Source organism: Enhydra lutris, unplaced genomic scaffold (genome assembly GCF_002288905.1).
Source record: "Enhydra lutris kenyoni isolate GAN:26980312 unplaced genomic scaffold, ASM228890v2 scaffoldscaffold39, whole genome shotgun sequence".
Taxonomy (NCBI): domain Eukaryota; kingdom Metazoa; phylum Chordata; class Mammalia; order Carnivora; family Mustelidae; genus Enhydra; species Enhydra lutris.
The window spans coordinates 21,229,704-21,247,040 of record NW_019154123.1 but is presented as its reverse complement, the minus strand read 5'-3'; the positions used below and the strand labels follow the sequence as shown (position 1 = coordinate 21,247,040).

The 17,337-nt window shown below is 39.0% G+C and overlaps 1 protein-coding gene across 1 annotated transcript in view; it reads left to right on the top strand.

Annotated features, from left to right (window-relative positions):
- LOC111155003 (phosphatidylinositol-4,5-bisphosphate 3-kinase catalytic subunit beta) overlaps nt 1-16,674 on the top strand; it is a 110,718-nt gene extending 94,044 nt beyond the window's left edge. The window contains 5 exon segments of the mRNA XM_022514995.1: nt 9,942-10,109; nt 11,185-11,308; nt 12,666-12,811; nt 14,580-14,712; nt 15,068-16,674. Of these exon segments, the coding sequence (XP_022370703.1) occupies nt 9,942-10,109; nt 11,185-11,308; nt 12,666-12,811; nt 14,580-14,712; nt 15,068-15,205 (709 nt within the window). The 3' untranslated portion in view covers nt 15,206-16,674.
- Nucleotides 16,675-17,337: the final 663 nt, after the last annotated feature.

The window sequence follows — 17,337 nt, the reverse complement described above, 5'->3', positions numbered from 1 at the left end:
CTGCCTGCCTCTCTGCCTACTTGTGATCTTTGTCTGTCAGATAAATAAATAAATAAATAAATAAATAAATTCTTTAAAAAAAAAAAAAAAGTGATGTCATAGGTCATGGGATCAAGACCCATGTCAGGGTCCACACTCAGCAGGGGGTCTGCTGGAGATTCTGTCCCTCTGTTGCTCCCTCTACTCTGCATGTATGCCCTTTCTATCTAAAATAAATAAAGTCTTAAAAAAAATAGGTGTTTTTGGGGCACCTGGGGGGCTCAATGGGTTAAGCCTCTGCATTCGGCTCAGGTCATGGTCTCAGGGTCCTGGAATTGAACCCCGCATTGGACTCTCTGCTCAGCGGGGAGCCTGCTTCCCCCTCTCTCTCTGCCTACTTGTGATCTCTCTTTCTCTGTCAAATAAGTAAATAAAATCTTTAAAAAATAATAAAAAGATAGGAGTTTTAACATTTGTGTCTGAAATGTTCAACATTTGGGCTTCCTTGGGGACATTTTTTATATGGTGCTTTTTTCTTATGTATGGGTAATATTTTCTTGTTTCTTTGTATGTCTCATACATTTTTTTGTTGAAACCGAACACTTTAATTTGGCAGCTCTGAAAATCAGATTCTAATCATTCTTTAGGGTTTTGTGTTGTTGCGGTCTGTTTATTTAATGTTTTATCTAAAGTAATTATATGTAAAGTTTGTATGCTCATACGTGGTTACTGATTTCTCTCCTTGATTAGTTTATTGGTCAACTAGTAATTGACCAAGGCTTCCTTGAGTCCCTGAAATCTGTAAGTTTTCCGTTCTTTACTGAGAGACTCTATGTGTTAGGGTAGTTCCTTCAGCAGCCAGCCAGGTAGTTCAGAATTGTGTCTTAGGCCTAACTTGTGTAATGTCTGAATGTTAGCAAGAGGTGATAACTATGACCATCTAAATTCTTCGCTGCGCTGTACACTCCCCTGTGTATGCATAAAACCCTATTCATGCACACGGCTTTGTAGATTTCTATGATTATGTTGGAGTTTTTTACTGTCCTCTATGGACACCTTACTCCCCAGCTTTTTCCTCTAAGCTTTTTGGTTAGCCTGTTATTTGCCCAGCTGTTACTTACTTCCGCTGTTACTTACCCCTTAGATAGCTGCAGTGTTAGTTGATAGTGATTTTTTTTTTCCCCAAAATATCCCAGTAAACGGCACTTCACAGTAGGTGAGGTCTGATTCAGATCAGAGAAACAAGAGAATTGTGAGTGAGCTCTTCCTGGGAACCACTAGAGAGTTTGAAGAATGTTAGCTCCAGAAATGGGGCCAAAGGACCTCCAACCCCATTTTGCCCCCTCTAATGGCTAGTAGATTACTGTATGCACTGTGATTGTGGACTATTCATTGTCAAGTCTACTCTGGAACTGGGAAGGTGGGAAATTGAACTATGTGATGATATAAAACAGCTGAGATTCAGCTATTTTCTTAATTGAAGAAATTAAGTGTTTCATAAACACTTGCTGATTGCTGCAACTCTTTCTTACATTTCTATATTACTTAAATAGTCAATTCTGACACTTTTTGGCTAGTGTTCTTGTTGCTTTTAATGGAAGACCAGATTTTTAGATGTCCTTAACTTCCTGTTTTTGCAGACATCACCTAGTTATAGAATTTTAAAATCCAAATTTATAGCTGCTTTCCCTAGAAACCTTGAAGATGTTATTCCATGGTATTCTGACCTCTGTTACTTTGTAAAAGACTGCTGTCAGTCTAAATAGTATTTTTTTTTTGCCCATTGTGGAAAACAAATTTCTCTTTGCCTTTGGTTTTTGCAGTTTTTACTGCAATTTGTTGGCATATGGGTTTCTTTTAGTTCCTACAAAATGTATCCATATTTTTCAATATTGCATTGCTTCCACCCTCACAGTCTTCTGCAACTTTGGTAGAGGTGTGTTGGACTTTTCTGTCCTGCATCTCTCTTAACCTGTCTTCCTATTTCCCATCTTTAGGTGACATTCTTTGTAGTTTCTTATATTTGGTCTTCTAGTTCACTAAATTTCTCTTCTACATTGTCCAATTTCATTTTGTTGTGTAGTTGACAACATTTGGTTTTGAATTCCTTTTAGTGTGGATTGTGTTTTCTCTGAGTGTCCTTTGCTCTGTAGGGCGTGAAAGTATCCTCTCAAAATATTTTGAGTTTGAGTTTAATTTGTGCTGTTTCTCAAGGTCTTTACACATGATCAGTCAGTTTTTATTTTAACTTTTTGCCTTCATGCTCTCAGATTTCACAGGTAGTTTATACTTGGATCTCACGAGAATGTAGGAAGTCTTGAGTTTTTGCATTTTCATGAACCCCCCCCCCCCCATCCAGTGCTCAGGGTAGATGGCAGACTTTCATGCTACATCTTCTGATCAGTGATGTTCCTTTTTTTTCTAGTTCCTTTTTCAGACACTTGAAAGCCTTTTCAGATCCTCAGCCTTGTATTAGGATCTCAGGTCCAGATTCTGTCCTTCTGGGCACAACAGTGTATCTCTTTTCTCATGGACATTAAAATGTCAACCAAGTCAGTGACTTCCTCAGCCAGTGCTATGAATAATCTATATTTCTGGGACCCAGAGCTCCTTTTCTTTCATTAACTGTAACTGTTTATGAAACATTTTTGACTTTATCTTTTTTTTTTCTCTAAGATTTTGTCTATTTATCTGACAGAGACATAGCCTGAGAGGGAACACAAGCACGGGGAGTGGGAGAGGGAGAATCAAGCTTCCCGCTGAGCAGGGAGCCCGTTGTGGGGCTCGATCCCAAGACCCTGGGATCACGACCCCAGCCGAAGGCAGATGCTTAACAACTGAGCCACTCAGGCATGCATTTTAGTATCTATAGCAGCTTAGTCTACTAGTTTGCTGTAAACAATTTTACTTGTCATTGACTTTATCCCTTTAAGATTATAAGAGTGTTTTCTGATTAATTTTTGAAACTTGAATTGTTTTCTTCATTACTAAATATATTTTAGGATTTTTTAAACTTAAAATACTTGCTATTCATTGACTGAGCCAGTGTTCTATTAGGTTCTTCACATATGTAATGTCGTGTAACTTAAAAAACTGTGTAAGATTGTGTTACTTCTTTTTAACAGATGAGAAAATTAAGGCTCAAGGGCTTTTAAACAATTTGTCAAAGGTTAAAAAATGTTAAGTGAAGGAGCCTGATTCAAATCTAGGCCTGTCAGCTTGGCTAGCTCAGTCGATAGAGCATGAGACTTTTTTTTTTTTTTTTTAAAGATTTTATTTATTTGATAGGGAGAGAGAGACAAAGCGGAAGAGAGAGACAAAGCGAGTGAGGGAACACAAGCAGGGGGAGTGGGAGAGGGAGAAGCAGGCTTCCTGCTGAGCAGGGAGCCTGATGTGGGGCTCGATCCCAGGACCCCAGATCATGACCTGAGTGGAAGGCAGACACTTAACAACTGAGCCACCCAGGCTCCCTGAGCACGAGACTCTTAATCTAGGTCCATCAGGCTGTATACTTCATGGCACTTTTTCATTTTACTAGTAGAAGCAAGAAAGCAATCATGATGAGATAGCTCTATAACCCTTTGTTTATCAAAGTGTTGTGGTGCCTCAAATACATAACTTTTCATTGATTTGTTTTTTTGTTTCTGTTTTTTTCTTCAAAGGAGTTTTAGTCTTAGATCTTTCCATGCTGTTGAGGTAGAAAGAGCAATTTGCTGTTGGTATTGTTACTTTTGTGGGACTTGTGATTGAAATAAGGAAGTAAGATTATGGTTTATCTGAAGAGGACCCTTTGAGTACCACAAGTGACAGAGTTTTGCTTTTAATTTGGGAGGAATTTCTAATATAGCTATGTAAAAAGTAGAATTATTTTGGAATAGGCAGCAAGTTTTTTTTAGTCAAGCACATACACATAGGAAATACAGTATAGATAAGAGGAATGAGTGATTGTGAACTCTGCCTGAAGGACATAAACCCAGAGGGATCTGGTTTACAGCACCCCCCCCAACCCCCACTGTTTGTATATAAAGTTTTATTGGCACGCAACCACAGCTCATTTGTTTACATACTGTCTGTGACTGCTTTTATGCTGTAACTGCAGAATTGAATAGTCTGCAGTGCCTAAAATATTTACTATCTGGCTTAATCTCCAAAAGTTTGTTGACCCTTCCTATAAAGTAAACTCCTGCAAAAATTATTTTACTTGATTTTTTTAAAAAGATGTTATTTATTTATTTGACAGAGAGTAGGAGAGCACAGGCAGGGGGAGCAGCAGAGGCAGAGGGCAAAACAGGCCCCCCACTGAGCAGGGAGCCCAAGGTGCGGCTGGATTCCAAGACCCTGGGATCATGACCTGAGCTGAAGGCAGTCGCTTAACTGACTGAGCTACATAGATGCCCTGATTTTACTTGATTTATCCCATAAAAATGGGAGACTTTTCAAGCTTAGTCTAGTAATTCATTGGTTCTTCCCAGTTATCATGTAAGCTACAAAGTAGTCTCCTTTGCTAAAAGCAGATTCAGAGCATACGGGGAGTCAATGTTCAGTTATGAAAGGTTGAGGTAAAAATTTTGTTTTTAAGTTTCAGTGTGTACAGGGAGCCTGGGTGGCTCAGTTGGTTAAGCGTCTGACTCTTGAGCTCAGATTACGAGATCAAGCCTCGTGTCAGGCCCCGTGCTAGACATGGAGCCTCAAGATTCTCTCCCCCTCTGCCTGCTGCAAACCCCCCTCCCTCACCCACCCTCTGTCTCTCTCTCAAAAAATTAAATAAAAAAATGTATAAAAAGTAAAGTTCTGATGCCTACAAGCCAGGTCCAAGGGACCCAGGGGGGATCCCACAAGATCCCACAAGACCAAGAGGGTCTTTGGCTTCACGCAGGACAGAAATTTACCAGGAGCCAGCAGGAGGCGAAAGCAGAGTTTATTGAGGATAATAGGGAGAGCAGTTACAGATGGACTGTCCCGGACACTTGGAAAGGAAAGGAGACTGAGTCTTATCTTTGTTTGGGAGCTGGGGGGTTTTATTGAGGATGGTGGTCTGACCTAAGTGTCCTCTCAGGTATCCAGGAACCAGTTAGAATAAGGACAAGGTCCAGGTGTCCATCATAAGTCACTTATTACTTGAGGCCAGGGTCTTGGCTTTAAGATGCCTAGCACAGTGGTTTAGATATTACCTACAGTGTTAGAAGACTCTAAAGATACCATTAACTTTGTCCCTTACAGGGGAGACATGCATTAAGGCATATGTAGGGCAGACGTGCAGGTCCTAGCAAGAATAGAAGCAGGAAAAAAAAGCAAAAGGAACAAAACAGCTTTTGCTTTCATGGGGTCCCTTTGGTTTGCCTGTGTCAGTTCCATCAGCCTAATTAAAAACCCCAATCCTTTTCTTTTCTCTTAGCTTTTTTATTTTACCCATTCTACTCAAATGTAAAGCTCATTTAGCTTCAAATGAAGTTCATTGTGACCTCAGGCAAAGGGAGGAAACCACATGTGGGAGTGCTAGAAACAAACCTAATGTTTCTCTTATGGGAAGCAACAAGTGTCTAAGAAAAAGGAACTCGTCTGTTCAGTGAGATCTTTGCTGACTTCTTGTACTCTGACCCCATGTTTTTAAAATATGTAGAACTATAATTCTTTAGGGTTCATTTCTAAATGAATACCTTTTTCTCACCAAACTTTTTTTTACTGTTTCTATAAATACGTGTTCCAGTATTCCTGTTGTTTGTTTTCTTTTGGCCAGCTGTTGAGGTTAAACTCGGTCACGTAGCACAAACTCTTCTAACTTCAATCTTAAATCTTCAGGTACCTTCTATACTTATTTCTTTGACCAGAATATTTTAGTACTCGTAACAGTACCATGTTAGCATGAATGAAAGTGTGTATTTCTCATTTTCATTTTTCTCTGATGTCTCAAAAATACTCTTGGTATCTGTCATGTCAAATTTTAGAACATTTGTAAGCCATCAGTATGTTAGAACACTCTGACCTCTTTCAGTCAATAAATAATAGATATTCAGCCTTTTCTGTCAAGTTTCACCGGTGGTCTATATATAAATCTATCTGACCTTTGGTAGATTTGACAGCCTTCTTCCACCCCCTGAATTTTGGATGGCTGTCTTCATTGTGACTTTACATCTGAGTTACATTAATGGGATTTAGTTCCCTTTTAAGAGTGCTAATAAACAGTTCTGTAATGACACTGGTATTGGTAATCTTAGAAGGAAGGATTAAGGAAGAAGATGGAAGCAATGCAAACATTAGGTAAAGGAATTATAATTTCCTCCTTTGGAAGCAAGGGACTCCCGGTACCATTCTGATTTGGGTTGATGTGTCAGAGTCAAGGCCGGAGAAAATTTTCTACATACCCACTGAGAGTAGGGTTATGGGGCTGCCATCCTCTCTGCTGTAGAATTTTTATTTTATTTTATTTTATTTATTACTTACTTACTATTTATTTATTTATTTATTTGACACACACACACACACACACACACACACACACACACACACACACAATGAGAGAGAGAGAGAGTGTGCAAGGGAAGGAACACAAGCAGGGGGAGTGGGGAAGGGGAGTAGTAGGCTTCCTGCTGAGCCGGGAGCCTGATGCAGGGCTCAATCCCAGGACCCTGGGATCATGACCTGAGCAGATGCTTAACGACTGAGCCACCCAAGTGCCCCTAGAATTTATATTTTAATTCTTGTTTAGTGGAAAGGCAACAAATTGCTCCTTGGGTCAGAGATAGTGACAAAGAAAAAGAAACATTACCAGTTGTTGTTACAGCCTTTAAAAGAAGTGTGGAAGTTGAGTGCAAATCGGGCCCATGTAAGATGGTCAGGACTCCAGGAATTTGTCCCCAGCTTGACTTCTGTCAAACTGTCTGTCTAACAAGGATGTTTTTTCCTTCCCATTGTGAGAGTTTCATCCTCAAGACACTGAATGCTTTTATTATTGCATGCTTTTGAAGAGGAAGTTGTTGGATTTTTGCCCAGTTTGGCTGCAAGTGAGGTGGGAGGAGAAGCAGGAAAGTGAGCCAAAGTTTAACCATGCACTGTTTACCTCACATGTGTTGTGTCATGAGAAGGACAGGGATGCTGGGAAAGCTTCCATGCTCCAAGCTACTTTTCTTATTGAAGGTAACTTTTTAAAAGGAGAAGAAAAAATTAATAATGCAAATGTAAAGCAGTGTATTGGTATATGAGGCTGCCAACATGTAGTTTGACAATTCTTCTGCCAGACTTCTTTTGTTAAGACTAGGAAAGTGCCTAAAAGAGGCATAAAATAATTGAATTCTTGGTTGTATGGAAACTTAGGGATTATTTAATGAAATATGGCTCTTTTAATTGGGTTGTTACAGTAATACATTTATACATTTTCCCAACACACACACACACACACACACCCCTCTTTCATAAAGTCCTTCAAAGCTTTCTCAGTGCTTTTAGAGAATGACAGAGAAGCCCTTACATGACCTATAGGGCCCTGCATAGTCTTTCTAACACTGTTTCTTGTTCTCACCTTGCTTTTCTATTCCCCTTATATTTTCCTCCAGCCCTGCTGTCCTTCCTCCTCATAGAGATCTTTTTTAACTCTTGACATGTTCTCATGGCAGTTCTCATTCATACAAAGATAATATACGCATTGTGTATGAGTAAGGACTGCCTTTTTTTTTTTTCTTGCTCCTTTCTGTATCACCAACAGCAAACACAATGCTTGGCACATAGCTGTACCCATATATTTATTGAGTTCTAGAATCCCATCCATTGCATTTTCTGTAGTCCCCTTTCATTTGAACTTCCCAAAGTATCACATTCTAATTTGGAGTTGCTGTAAAGATAACGTAGTTTTTACAAAACTGAATAAAGGGGTGAGCGCCTGGGTGACTCAGTTGTTAAACATCTGCATTCAGCTTGGGTCATGATCCCAGGGTCCTGGGATTAAGCCCCGCATCAGGGCTTGCTCAGTGGGAAGCCTGCTTCTCCCTCCCCTACTCCCACTGCTTATATTCCCTCTCTGGCTGTCTCTCTCTCTCTCTCTCTCTCTCTCTCTCTCTCCCTCTCTCTCTCAAATAGATAAATAAATACTCTTTAAATAAAAACAAAAACAAAAAAACTGAAGAAAATATTTATAACCAAAAGAAGAAAAGGATAATGTTAATATATAAAGAAGTCATGTAAGTCACTAAGGAAAATATTTAAAACCCTAATAAATAGGGGAAGAATGTGAATACCTAAGTTGTAAAAGAAAATCTCCTTAAAATGATTAAAAGAGATATGAGAAAATTCTTATTTTCTATAATTGTATAAATGAAATTCAGAGCAGAATGCTCCTTATCAATTAGTAAAAATATTTTACACAAGAGCAGTCTGAGAGGCCTGTTATATAGTCAGTGACTCTAGAGACTCTTGGGTTTAAAAGATAATTTTAGGGACGCCTGGGTGGCTCAGTTGGTTGGATGACTGCCTTCGGCTCAGGTCATGATCCTGGAGTCCCGGGATCGAGTCCCACATCGGGCTCCCGGCTACGCGGGGAGTCTGCTTCTCTCTCTGACCTTCTCCTCGCTCATGCTCTCTCTCACTGTCTCTCTCTCAAATAAATAAATAAAATCTTTAAAAAAAAAAAAAAGATAATTTTAGAGCCACGCAGGCCTAGTTTTAAGTCTTAGATCAATTGCTTAGTTAAATGTATGGCCTTTTGCAAATTGCTTTTGTTTCTCATTTGTAAACTGGGAACTTACCTTACAGGGATTTTGTTACTAAATTTGTCTGTTCATTCAGAAATATTCACTGAGAGTCTGCTTTGTGCCTGGCACATTCTCAGGCACTGAGGATACAGCCGGGAACAAACATCCCTACCGGGTAGAACTTCCATCCAATAATGGAGAGAGGAACAATAAAGAAACAAAGTGTACAAGATGTCTGGATAGTGTTGAGGGCTATAGAGGAAAATTGAAACAGGGAAGAGATAGTAAGTGTTATGTCACAGATAGTTTCATGGTTTTAAATAGGATCAGTAATTTCTCACTGAGACAGAAACATTTCAGCAAAAACTTCAAAGAAATAAGGGAGTAAGTCATATAGAGGTCTTGGGGAAAGATGTTCTAGGCAGAGAAAATGGAATGAGAGAAGGTTGTTCCTGCTGTGGTTAAAGAAAGCAAGGAAGCCAGTGTAGTAGGAATAAAGTGAACAAGGGGAGGAGACAAGAAGAAGTGAAGGGCCTTATGAGCTATGGCAAGCCTGTTAGCTTTCACCCTAGGGTGGGAAGCCAATGCAGAGCTTTTGATGGGGAGGAGTGACATAATATGTGTATTTTTTTATATGGATTATATTGCTGTTGCATTTAAAACAAACCATGGTGTGGGAGAAGGGAGACTAATAAGGAAACTTGAGTAATTAAGGGTTGATGGTGATTTGGTCTAGTAGGAGCTGGAGGAAGAGTGGAGGCAAAGAAGTCTTAAGTACACGTTTTCAAGATAGGTAAATGCTGGTCATAAGAGAATGAGTCAAAGGTGACGTTAAGATTGTCGCCTTGAACAACTGGAAAGATGGAGTTGACATTCATTAACAAAAGTAATGTGTAAAGTGCTTAGCCTGCTTTGTGGCACCTATTGGTGCTCCATAAAGGATGGTTTAGAATAAAAATAAAAGACTTTTCTTTTATCTAATACGCTTCTGTCCATCTACACAAACAAATAGAATATTTCACTAGAATAACTGGATAACAAATTATACATCTAGCTGGTACATTGGAGTTCTAGTAAACTACTTCATCTGTTGGCCAAGAGATTCCCCCCACCAACCGAAAATAGGACTTTTATTTTTCCATATGACAATAATACAGAAACAGCAAGTATTCCAATACTAATAAAGCTTTTTAAAAATCAAAGAAGAAACTTTAAAACTGTTAAAGTTTCATTTTATGAGTAACATATACATGTGACTATGCCCATTTTTTTCCCTTTCAGGATGCTGCCTTATGGCTGCTTAGCGACAGGAGATCGCTCTGGCCTCATTGAAGTTGTGAGCACCTCTGAAACAATTGCTGACATTCAGCTGAACAGTAGCAATGTGGCTGCTGCAGCAGCCTTCAACAAAGATGCCCTTCTGAACTGGCTTAAAGAATACAATTCTGGGTTAGTTTGTTTATCATTTTTCTGAACAAATAGCCAAACAAATAACTGTTCTTTCAAGTAGAATCATCAGTGTCCTAGAGGAAATGTTAGTGTAATTATTGCTTTATTTCAGGTTAGATCAGAATGACAAATAGGCCTTCCTAAAGGCTCACAGATGGTTAGCATTAAATTCTACTTTATCTAGATCAAATTTCAGAGCCTTGTAGTAGTTACAATCTAAATTTATGAATTTTTAAAATTTTTTGAATTTGTCAGCTTCTGTAATTACATGAGTGTATGAACTTAGTAAGTTTTCAGTAGATTTTTACAGTAAAAGTAAGTGAGTTTGTAGACTGTGATTGCTCCAAATTAAAAAAAAAAAAAAAAAACAGGGGTGGGAATTGTGTTATTATTGGTTACTATGTTGGACATAGTATCATAGACAGTTAAGGAATTTCACCTTGAGGGGAAAACACTGCAGGTATTTTTGGCTAAAGACTTAAAAGTCAGATTTATATTTTATTCATTGGCAAAACCAAAGGACTTGAATGTGAGGATTAGTTTTCAAATTTTGATCTTAAGACCTTGTCTGTAAAGGATCTATATTACTAACTTCTAATTTAAGTTAGTGATTTAAAGTGTTGTAACTATAATACTTAACTCTTAAATATGGAGTTCCAGGGTTAGGTCAAAACTGACCAAAAAATGTCCTATAGTCCAGCATTAGCCAAACAAAGCTGATGGTCTCCTCTTGTTATGTATTTGAGCTTACTCCCAACCCCAGTGAAGCTCAGTCCCCAGGACATAGCAGTTTGAATGGCTGAGGTCCAGTTATCTGATGTCTCGGAGACTTCCTGATGACTCCTTTCTGCTCCGGTCCTGCAGTGTTCACCCTCCCTCTCTTGGCTGATCCAGAATGTTCTGCTCGTAGCAGCTCCGTATTGCCTTTCTACTCACTGCAGCTCATGGCAGCTCCGTGTTGCCTTTCTACTCACAATTAAAAAGGAAGCAGAAGTGTGAATTGGATCTCATCCTGTACTTTTGGAGACTGAAAACCTTTGTTGATTCTTTTATTTATTTTTTTCTCTTTTTTCAGGGATGACCTAGACCGAGCCATTGAGGAGTTTACCCTGTCCTGTGCCGGCTACTGTGTAGCTTCTTATGTCCTTGGGATTGGTGATAGACATAGTGACAACATTATGGTCAAAAAAACTGGCCAGGTGAGCTGCTCCCTAGATCTGCTAAGGGCCTCGGTGATGCTATTACTTATATACAGCACAATCTCTTGTGCAATCCAGGCAGATTCTTTAGTGATTCTTGGAGTCATGTCTTCATGCTTTCCTTTTATTTCCCAAACATTGTTTCACATACCATCTGCTTCATATATTTGTTGGTTGTTTGCTTAAAGTAAGGTGATAAACACTTATCTAGTGTTTGAAAAGTTATTGCAGTTATTTAAAATGACATATTCTTTCAGTATAAGATTTGGGGAGAGGGGCACCTGGGTGGTGCAGTTAGTTGAGTGTCTGACTCTTGGTTTCACCTCAAGCCATAGTCTCAGGGTCATGGGATTGAGCCCCACTTCAGGCCCTGTACTCAGTGGGAAGTATGCCTGGGACTCTGTCTCCCTCTCCCTCTTTCCCTCCACCCCAGACTCTCTCTGTCTGTCTCTCAAATGAATAAATAAATCTAAAAAAGTTTTAAAAAATGATTTGGGGAAGAATTATTGAGACGGTCCTAGGACACTAAGCCAAAAAAAGCTTTGTCAAGGAAAAAGATGGGCAAAAAAGGAAATACAGTTGTAGTATACTGTTGCCACACGACTTAGCTTTGAAATGGATTTACATAGCCTGAACAGTATAAACACTGAGTATTGATTTAACCAGAAATTACGAGGCACAGTAGTGCCTCATTGTATAGCATTACATCAGCACAAAGTACTAAGTCTTTACCATCCATAATTTACTTCATTTTTAAAAAATGGAAGAAAAACCCATGAAAGAGTGGGGAGAAGTTACCTCTAAATAGTAGCACGCAGGGTGTTGAGGGGGCTATTAAGGCAAAGCTGTACTTTTTTATTTCCATATGTAGAAATATTGACCAAAATAGTTTGATATGTAGAACTATTTGACTTTTTAAAATCAGACATATTTATTATTTGGATGCATTTTTCTTCTTCTTCTTTCTTTCTTTCTTTCTTTCTTTTTTTTTTTTTACTTTCACTTTTTAAACATTTGTCTTTCCCACAGGGTAAATGCAGTTCAATATCTGGTCAGGGTTATTACTGAGTATAAAAATAGATCTTTGAATGATAGAAACACTCTTCTCAAGTGACCCAATAGCCTTTGAAAAGAGAAGAGGGCTCATGAACATTTTGTAATGTATATAGTTATCAAATCAGTATGTTGTACACCTGAAACTAATGTAATACTGTGTATCAACTATATGTCAATAAAAGGAGTGAAAAAAGGCTCAGTTGAGGATCAGTGTGGTGTTGAGAGTCTAAGACTGCTAAAATACTGCCTTTCTCTTTGGAACTAAAGAAACAATAGAAATTAAGTGCCATTTGTTTTCCAGCTCTTCCACATTGACTTTGGACATATTCTTGGAAATTTCAAGTCTAAATTTGGCATTAAAAGGGAACGGGTGCCTTTTATTCTTACCTATGATTTCATTCATGTGATTCAACAAGGAAAAACAGGAAACACAGAGAAGTTTGGCCGGTGAGTATTGTCCTCAGGTCAAGGATAAACATATCTGACATTTTCTCATCTGACTAGCCGGACTAGCATTTTTTAGCTGAGATATATTTAGATCAGGGAAACAGTCTGCTAACTGGGGGCTTTTGAGGAATTTGCCTGTCAGATCTATGTTCTAGTTCAGAGAGGAGAAACAATCTAGAAATTTGAAATAAGTTATTGTGTCTTATTCCAGTAGTATTTATACCACTTTTTATCTGTCTTAGAAAATTCTCTGAAACTGTTAAGACATTTCATAATGAGATGTTGGGAGGGACAGGCACTTTGCGCTCATTCTAAGGGAGCCAGGGTTCAGAACTTTATAATCTCTAATCTAGTCCTCACTCCTTGTAAGTTTCTAAACACATTACTTGTCTTTTTGTCTTGTTTCTTTGTCTTAAAATAGGGACAAAAATAATTAAATTTTAGAGCTATTTTGGAGCACCTGGTGGCTCAGTCAAGCATCCAACTCTTGATTTTGGCTCAGATCATGATCTCAGTTTCGTGGGATTGAGCCCCATTGTCCGGGCTCTGTGCTTAATGGGGAGTCTGCTCCTTTCCCTCTGCCCCTTTCCAAGCTTGCTTTCTATCTCTCTCTCTCTCAAATAAATAAATATTTTTTAAAAGAATTTAGAGCAATTACGATAATTAGAGTTAAGTAATGTGATGTGACCAACTCATACTATATGCTTGCCACGTGATTGCTATTATCATTTCTAGTTCTGCCTCGAGTTTCTGCAGAATATACCTCTTGGGTGTTCATTTGTTTGGGTTTGTTTGTATTGGGGTTTTTTGGGGGGGCAAAATTAGGGAGATAGTATTGGATGGTCCTCTTTTTTTTTTTTTTAAAGATTTATTTATTTATTTGACAGAGAGAGAGACAGCTAGAGAGGGAACACAAGCGGGGGGTCGGAGAGGGAGAAGCAGGTTTCCCTTTGAGCAGGGTGCCCAATGCGGGGCTTGATCCCAGGACTCTGGGATCATGACCTGAGCCAAAGGCAGATGCTTAATTGACTGAGCCACCTGGGCGCCCCTTGAATAACTGTCTTTAAGAGGAGAGAGAGGGAAAGCAAGATGATGTGGAGGTGCAGTGCAAAAGTATTGATACTAATTGGGGGAAATCAAATAAATTAGTCTCTGTTAGACTACAGATTAGTTAAGACTACAGTGGAATTTGGCTACGAATGTAGAATCTGCAAATATGTTCAGAAATCCTCATGGATTATAAATTACCACTTGTTTTAGAACTAGTTTTGGGGTCTCAATTAAAAAGCACATAGTAGGGACGCCTGGGTGGCTCAGTTGGTTAAGCAGCTGCCTTCGGCTCAGGTCATGATCCCGGCGTCCTGGGATCGAGTCCCACATCGGACTCCTTGCTCGTCAGGGAGCCTGCTTCTCCCTCTGCCTCTGCCTGCCATTCTGTCTGCCTGTGCTCGCTCTCTCTCCCTCTCTCTCTCTGACAAATAATTAAATAAAATCTTTAAAAAAAAAATAAAAAATAAAAAAAATAAAAAGCACACAGTAAGTGTTACGTAGCCTTTTATAAAATTTCAATTTAGTGTGTGTGATTTTAGACAGATTTATTAGTCTCTGTAGATTTTATTCTTGAGACAATTTTCAGAGTTTTAAAAATCAGAAATGAACTGTTAGTTCAGTAGAAATTAAAGTCTAGATATGTCTCTCTTGCTTTCCTTTGTGAAATTTGCTTCCTTCTCTAATATCATGTTGTTGTGATTTGTTGCGTCAACTGAAGCTTCCGCCAGTGTTGTGAGGATGCATATCTGATTTTACGACGGCACGGGAATCTCTTCATCACTCTTTTTGCACTGATGTTGACTGCAGGGCTTCCTGAGCTCACATCAGTCAAGGATATACAGTATCTTAAGGTATGAACCCCTTTTCTTTGTATATGGGAGTTCATAGGCATGAAGCTCAGCTATACCTACCTGTTTCGTTCAGATGTTCAAAGGGAATAGAACAAAGCCATTTCTTGTTAGACTGCTTTTACCCAGCAGCTGAGTAATTGTCGCGCAGTAATCATAAAACGTCATCTTCAAAAACCCTTTGGCAGAGATTATATTATCACCCTACCTTGTGTCATTCTCTATCCTGCAAAAGGGATTTAAATAAGAACATGAGACACACAACTTAATGATGCTAGGGAGATATGACTGAGATTTTGACATTTGCGCGTCGCTATGGAAGATATATGAAATCAGATTTTTTCCCTTTCATTTTTAGGACTCTCTTGCCTTAGGGAAGAGTGAAGAAGAAGCACTCAAGCAATTTAAGCAAAAATTTGATGAGGCACTCAGGGAAAGCTGGACTACTAAAGTGAACTGGATGGCCCACACAGTTCGGAAAGACTACAGATCTTAATGATCAGCCTTTGCTCCTAATATATTTGTTGGTTTTGTTTAGTTTTCAGTTTGCACTTGCACTAAATTGAACATGACCCTGCCAGAGATGTTATAAAGGGAATGAAATCCTGGAACTCAGTTAAATTAAGAACAAGGCATCCCACAGAACCTAATCTGAACAATCCCCGATGACCACCCTCTGCTTCATTGAATGCTTCCAAGATTCATCATAAAAACTCCCAACATAATGGATAATCATTTCCTGCTGACTTTGCACGCCGAAGAATGCTACTAGAGATTGTTTTCTGTCTTCTTCTTCTTCCTCTTCTTCTTCTTCTTCTTCTTCTTCTTTTTTTAAAGTATTTGGTACTTTTCCAGAAAGGTGTAAATACTTCTTTTTGTATTGTGACCAAGTGTTACCACTCAGCCAACTTATCCACACCTGGGGACTGGTAGTTGTTCTTACTTTCCAAATGAGGCTTAAAAGAAAGGTATCTTTCTTCCCTTTTTAAATTATATCAACTATAAATTATAACATAATTTGAAGTTATTGTTATTTTTCAAAAGAAACCTTTAAATCTGTAGAAAGAGTAACTCTTTTGCTGATATTTATCTACCATGACAGCATCATTCCTACCAGACTTGGTGAAAATCTGCTCATGAGGCAAATATAATATATATGCTGCATATATATTTATAAATTTCTAGTGGGAGATCTATATAAAAAGACATTTCTTTTTTTTTTCTGTCTTTTAAAGTTTTACAAAAAGCAGAGCTTTTTCTTGTTACTTTCTTAGTTAACTGTATGAGATCCAGTTCTTCCAGTTGCTTCTGTAATGAGGCACATAGTAATTTCAGTTTTACATGGTATCTATGAAAGAGTTCACTTCATAGAGCATAATACTTGAGCAAATGCATCCAAGACAAAAAGCAAATGAAAAGAAACTATTTATGGAATCATCTCCGGACCTAAAATTCAGTATTTTAGTAAAATGCCAGCTGTTCTTACTGTATTTATTAAAACTTGTAATAATGTGATTTTTCAAGGATATTAGTTCAAATTGAAATGGTTTCATGCCACATGGAATTCTTTAATTTATTTGTTGAGGTACCGTCATTTAGGGTGCTAGATGGCAAATAATGTTAATATGTGCAATAAGAACTACTGGTTTGAATGTGTAAATGGATGCTCTTTCGGAGTACTGGCAATATCCAGCAAAACTACTGCTTTTTCTCCAAAGACTTTTGGGAGCTCTCAATCCTCAGTGACATGAGAAAGAAAACCGAGTATTTACCCTGTGACTGAGTTTTCTATAGGAATTTTATTAAAGATTGTTTAATTTTGTTGTTCTCCTTCATGTTCTCAGTCAAATAAATGGGTGAGCTGGTTTCAGCTGCTCTTGGGACGTGTGGGCTTTTTCTTTATGGATAGCACAGGCCTTTGGGTCTCGGCACTGGGACCCTAAGAGTTTGTCAAGTCAATAAACAAATCAGTCTGAGAAGCATACTGAGGCTCATGGTCTCTTTGACTTCTCTCTCTACTTCTCAGCCCAGTAGGCAGTGTGGGAGGCCTCTTGGACTTTGGTGGGAGGCTGAGGCTTACCAAGTTTTCATATCTTTGCAAGGCACCCCGAGGTTGGGGAGAATGCCCCTTCAGTGACTCAGTGCCCAAGCCAAGGGCAGACTATAGCCACTTTGTAGCTCTCTTCCATGAGGCAGATGTGAGCAAGTCAGTTTCTTAGAAATGTCAGCTAAGGATAGAGATTGACCTCTGAACTGACTATTCCCAGGGCTGGCCCAGACTCAGAACTCCAGGAATAGGACTGTGGAAGGATAGCTTTGTTCAAGGATCTTTGTCCGGTAGCAGTCTACCTTTACATGCACTACGTCTTGCAGGTCAGGGGTTTGGAGACTGGTGAACATTGCCAGCTACAAGTGGGCACCACTGTTCGGGGAATCTCCTCAGCCCACAGGGAGCCTTGGTAAATGTATGCCAAATCAATGAATGTGAATGTCAAGAGTAAGAAAGGGAAATGAAGGGCGCCTGGGTGGCTCAGTGGGTTAAAGCCTCTGCTTTTGGCTCAGGTCATGATCCCAGGGTTCTGGGATTGAGCCCCGCATAGGGCTCTCTGCTCAGCGGGGAGCCTGCTT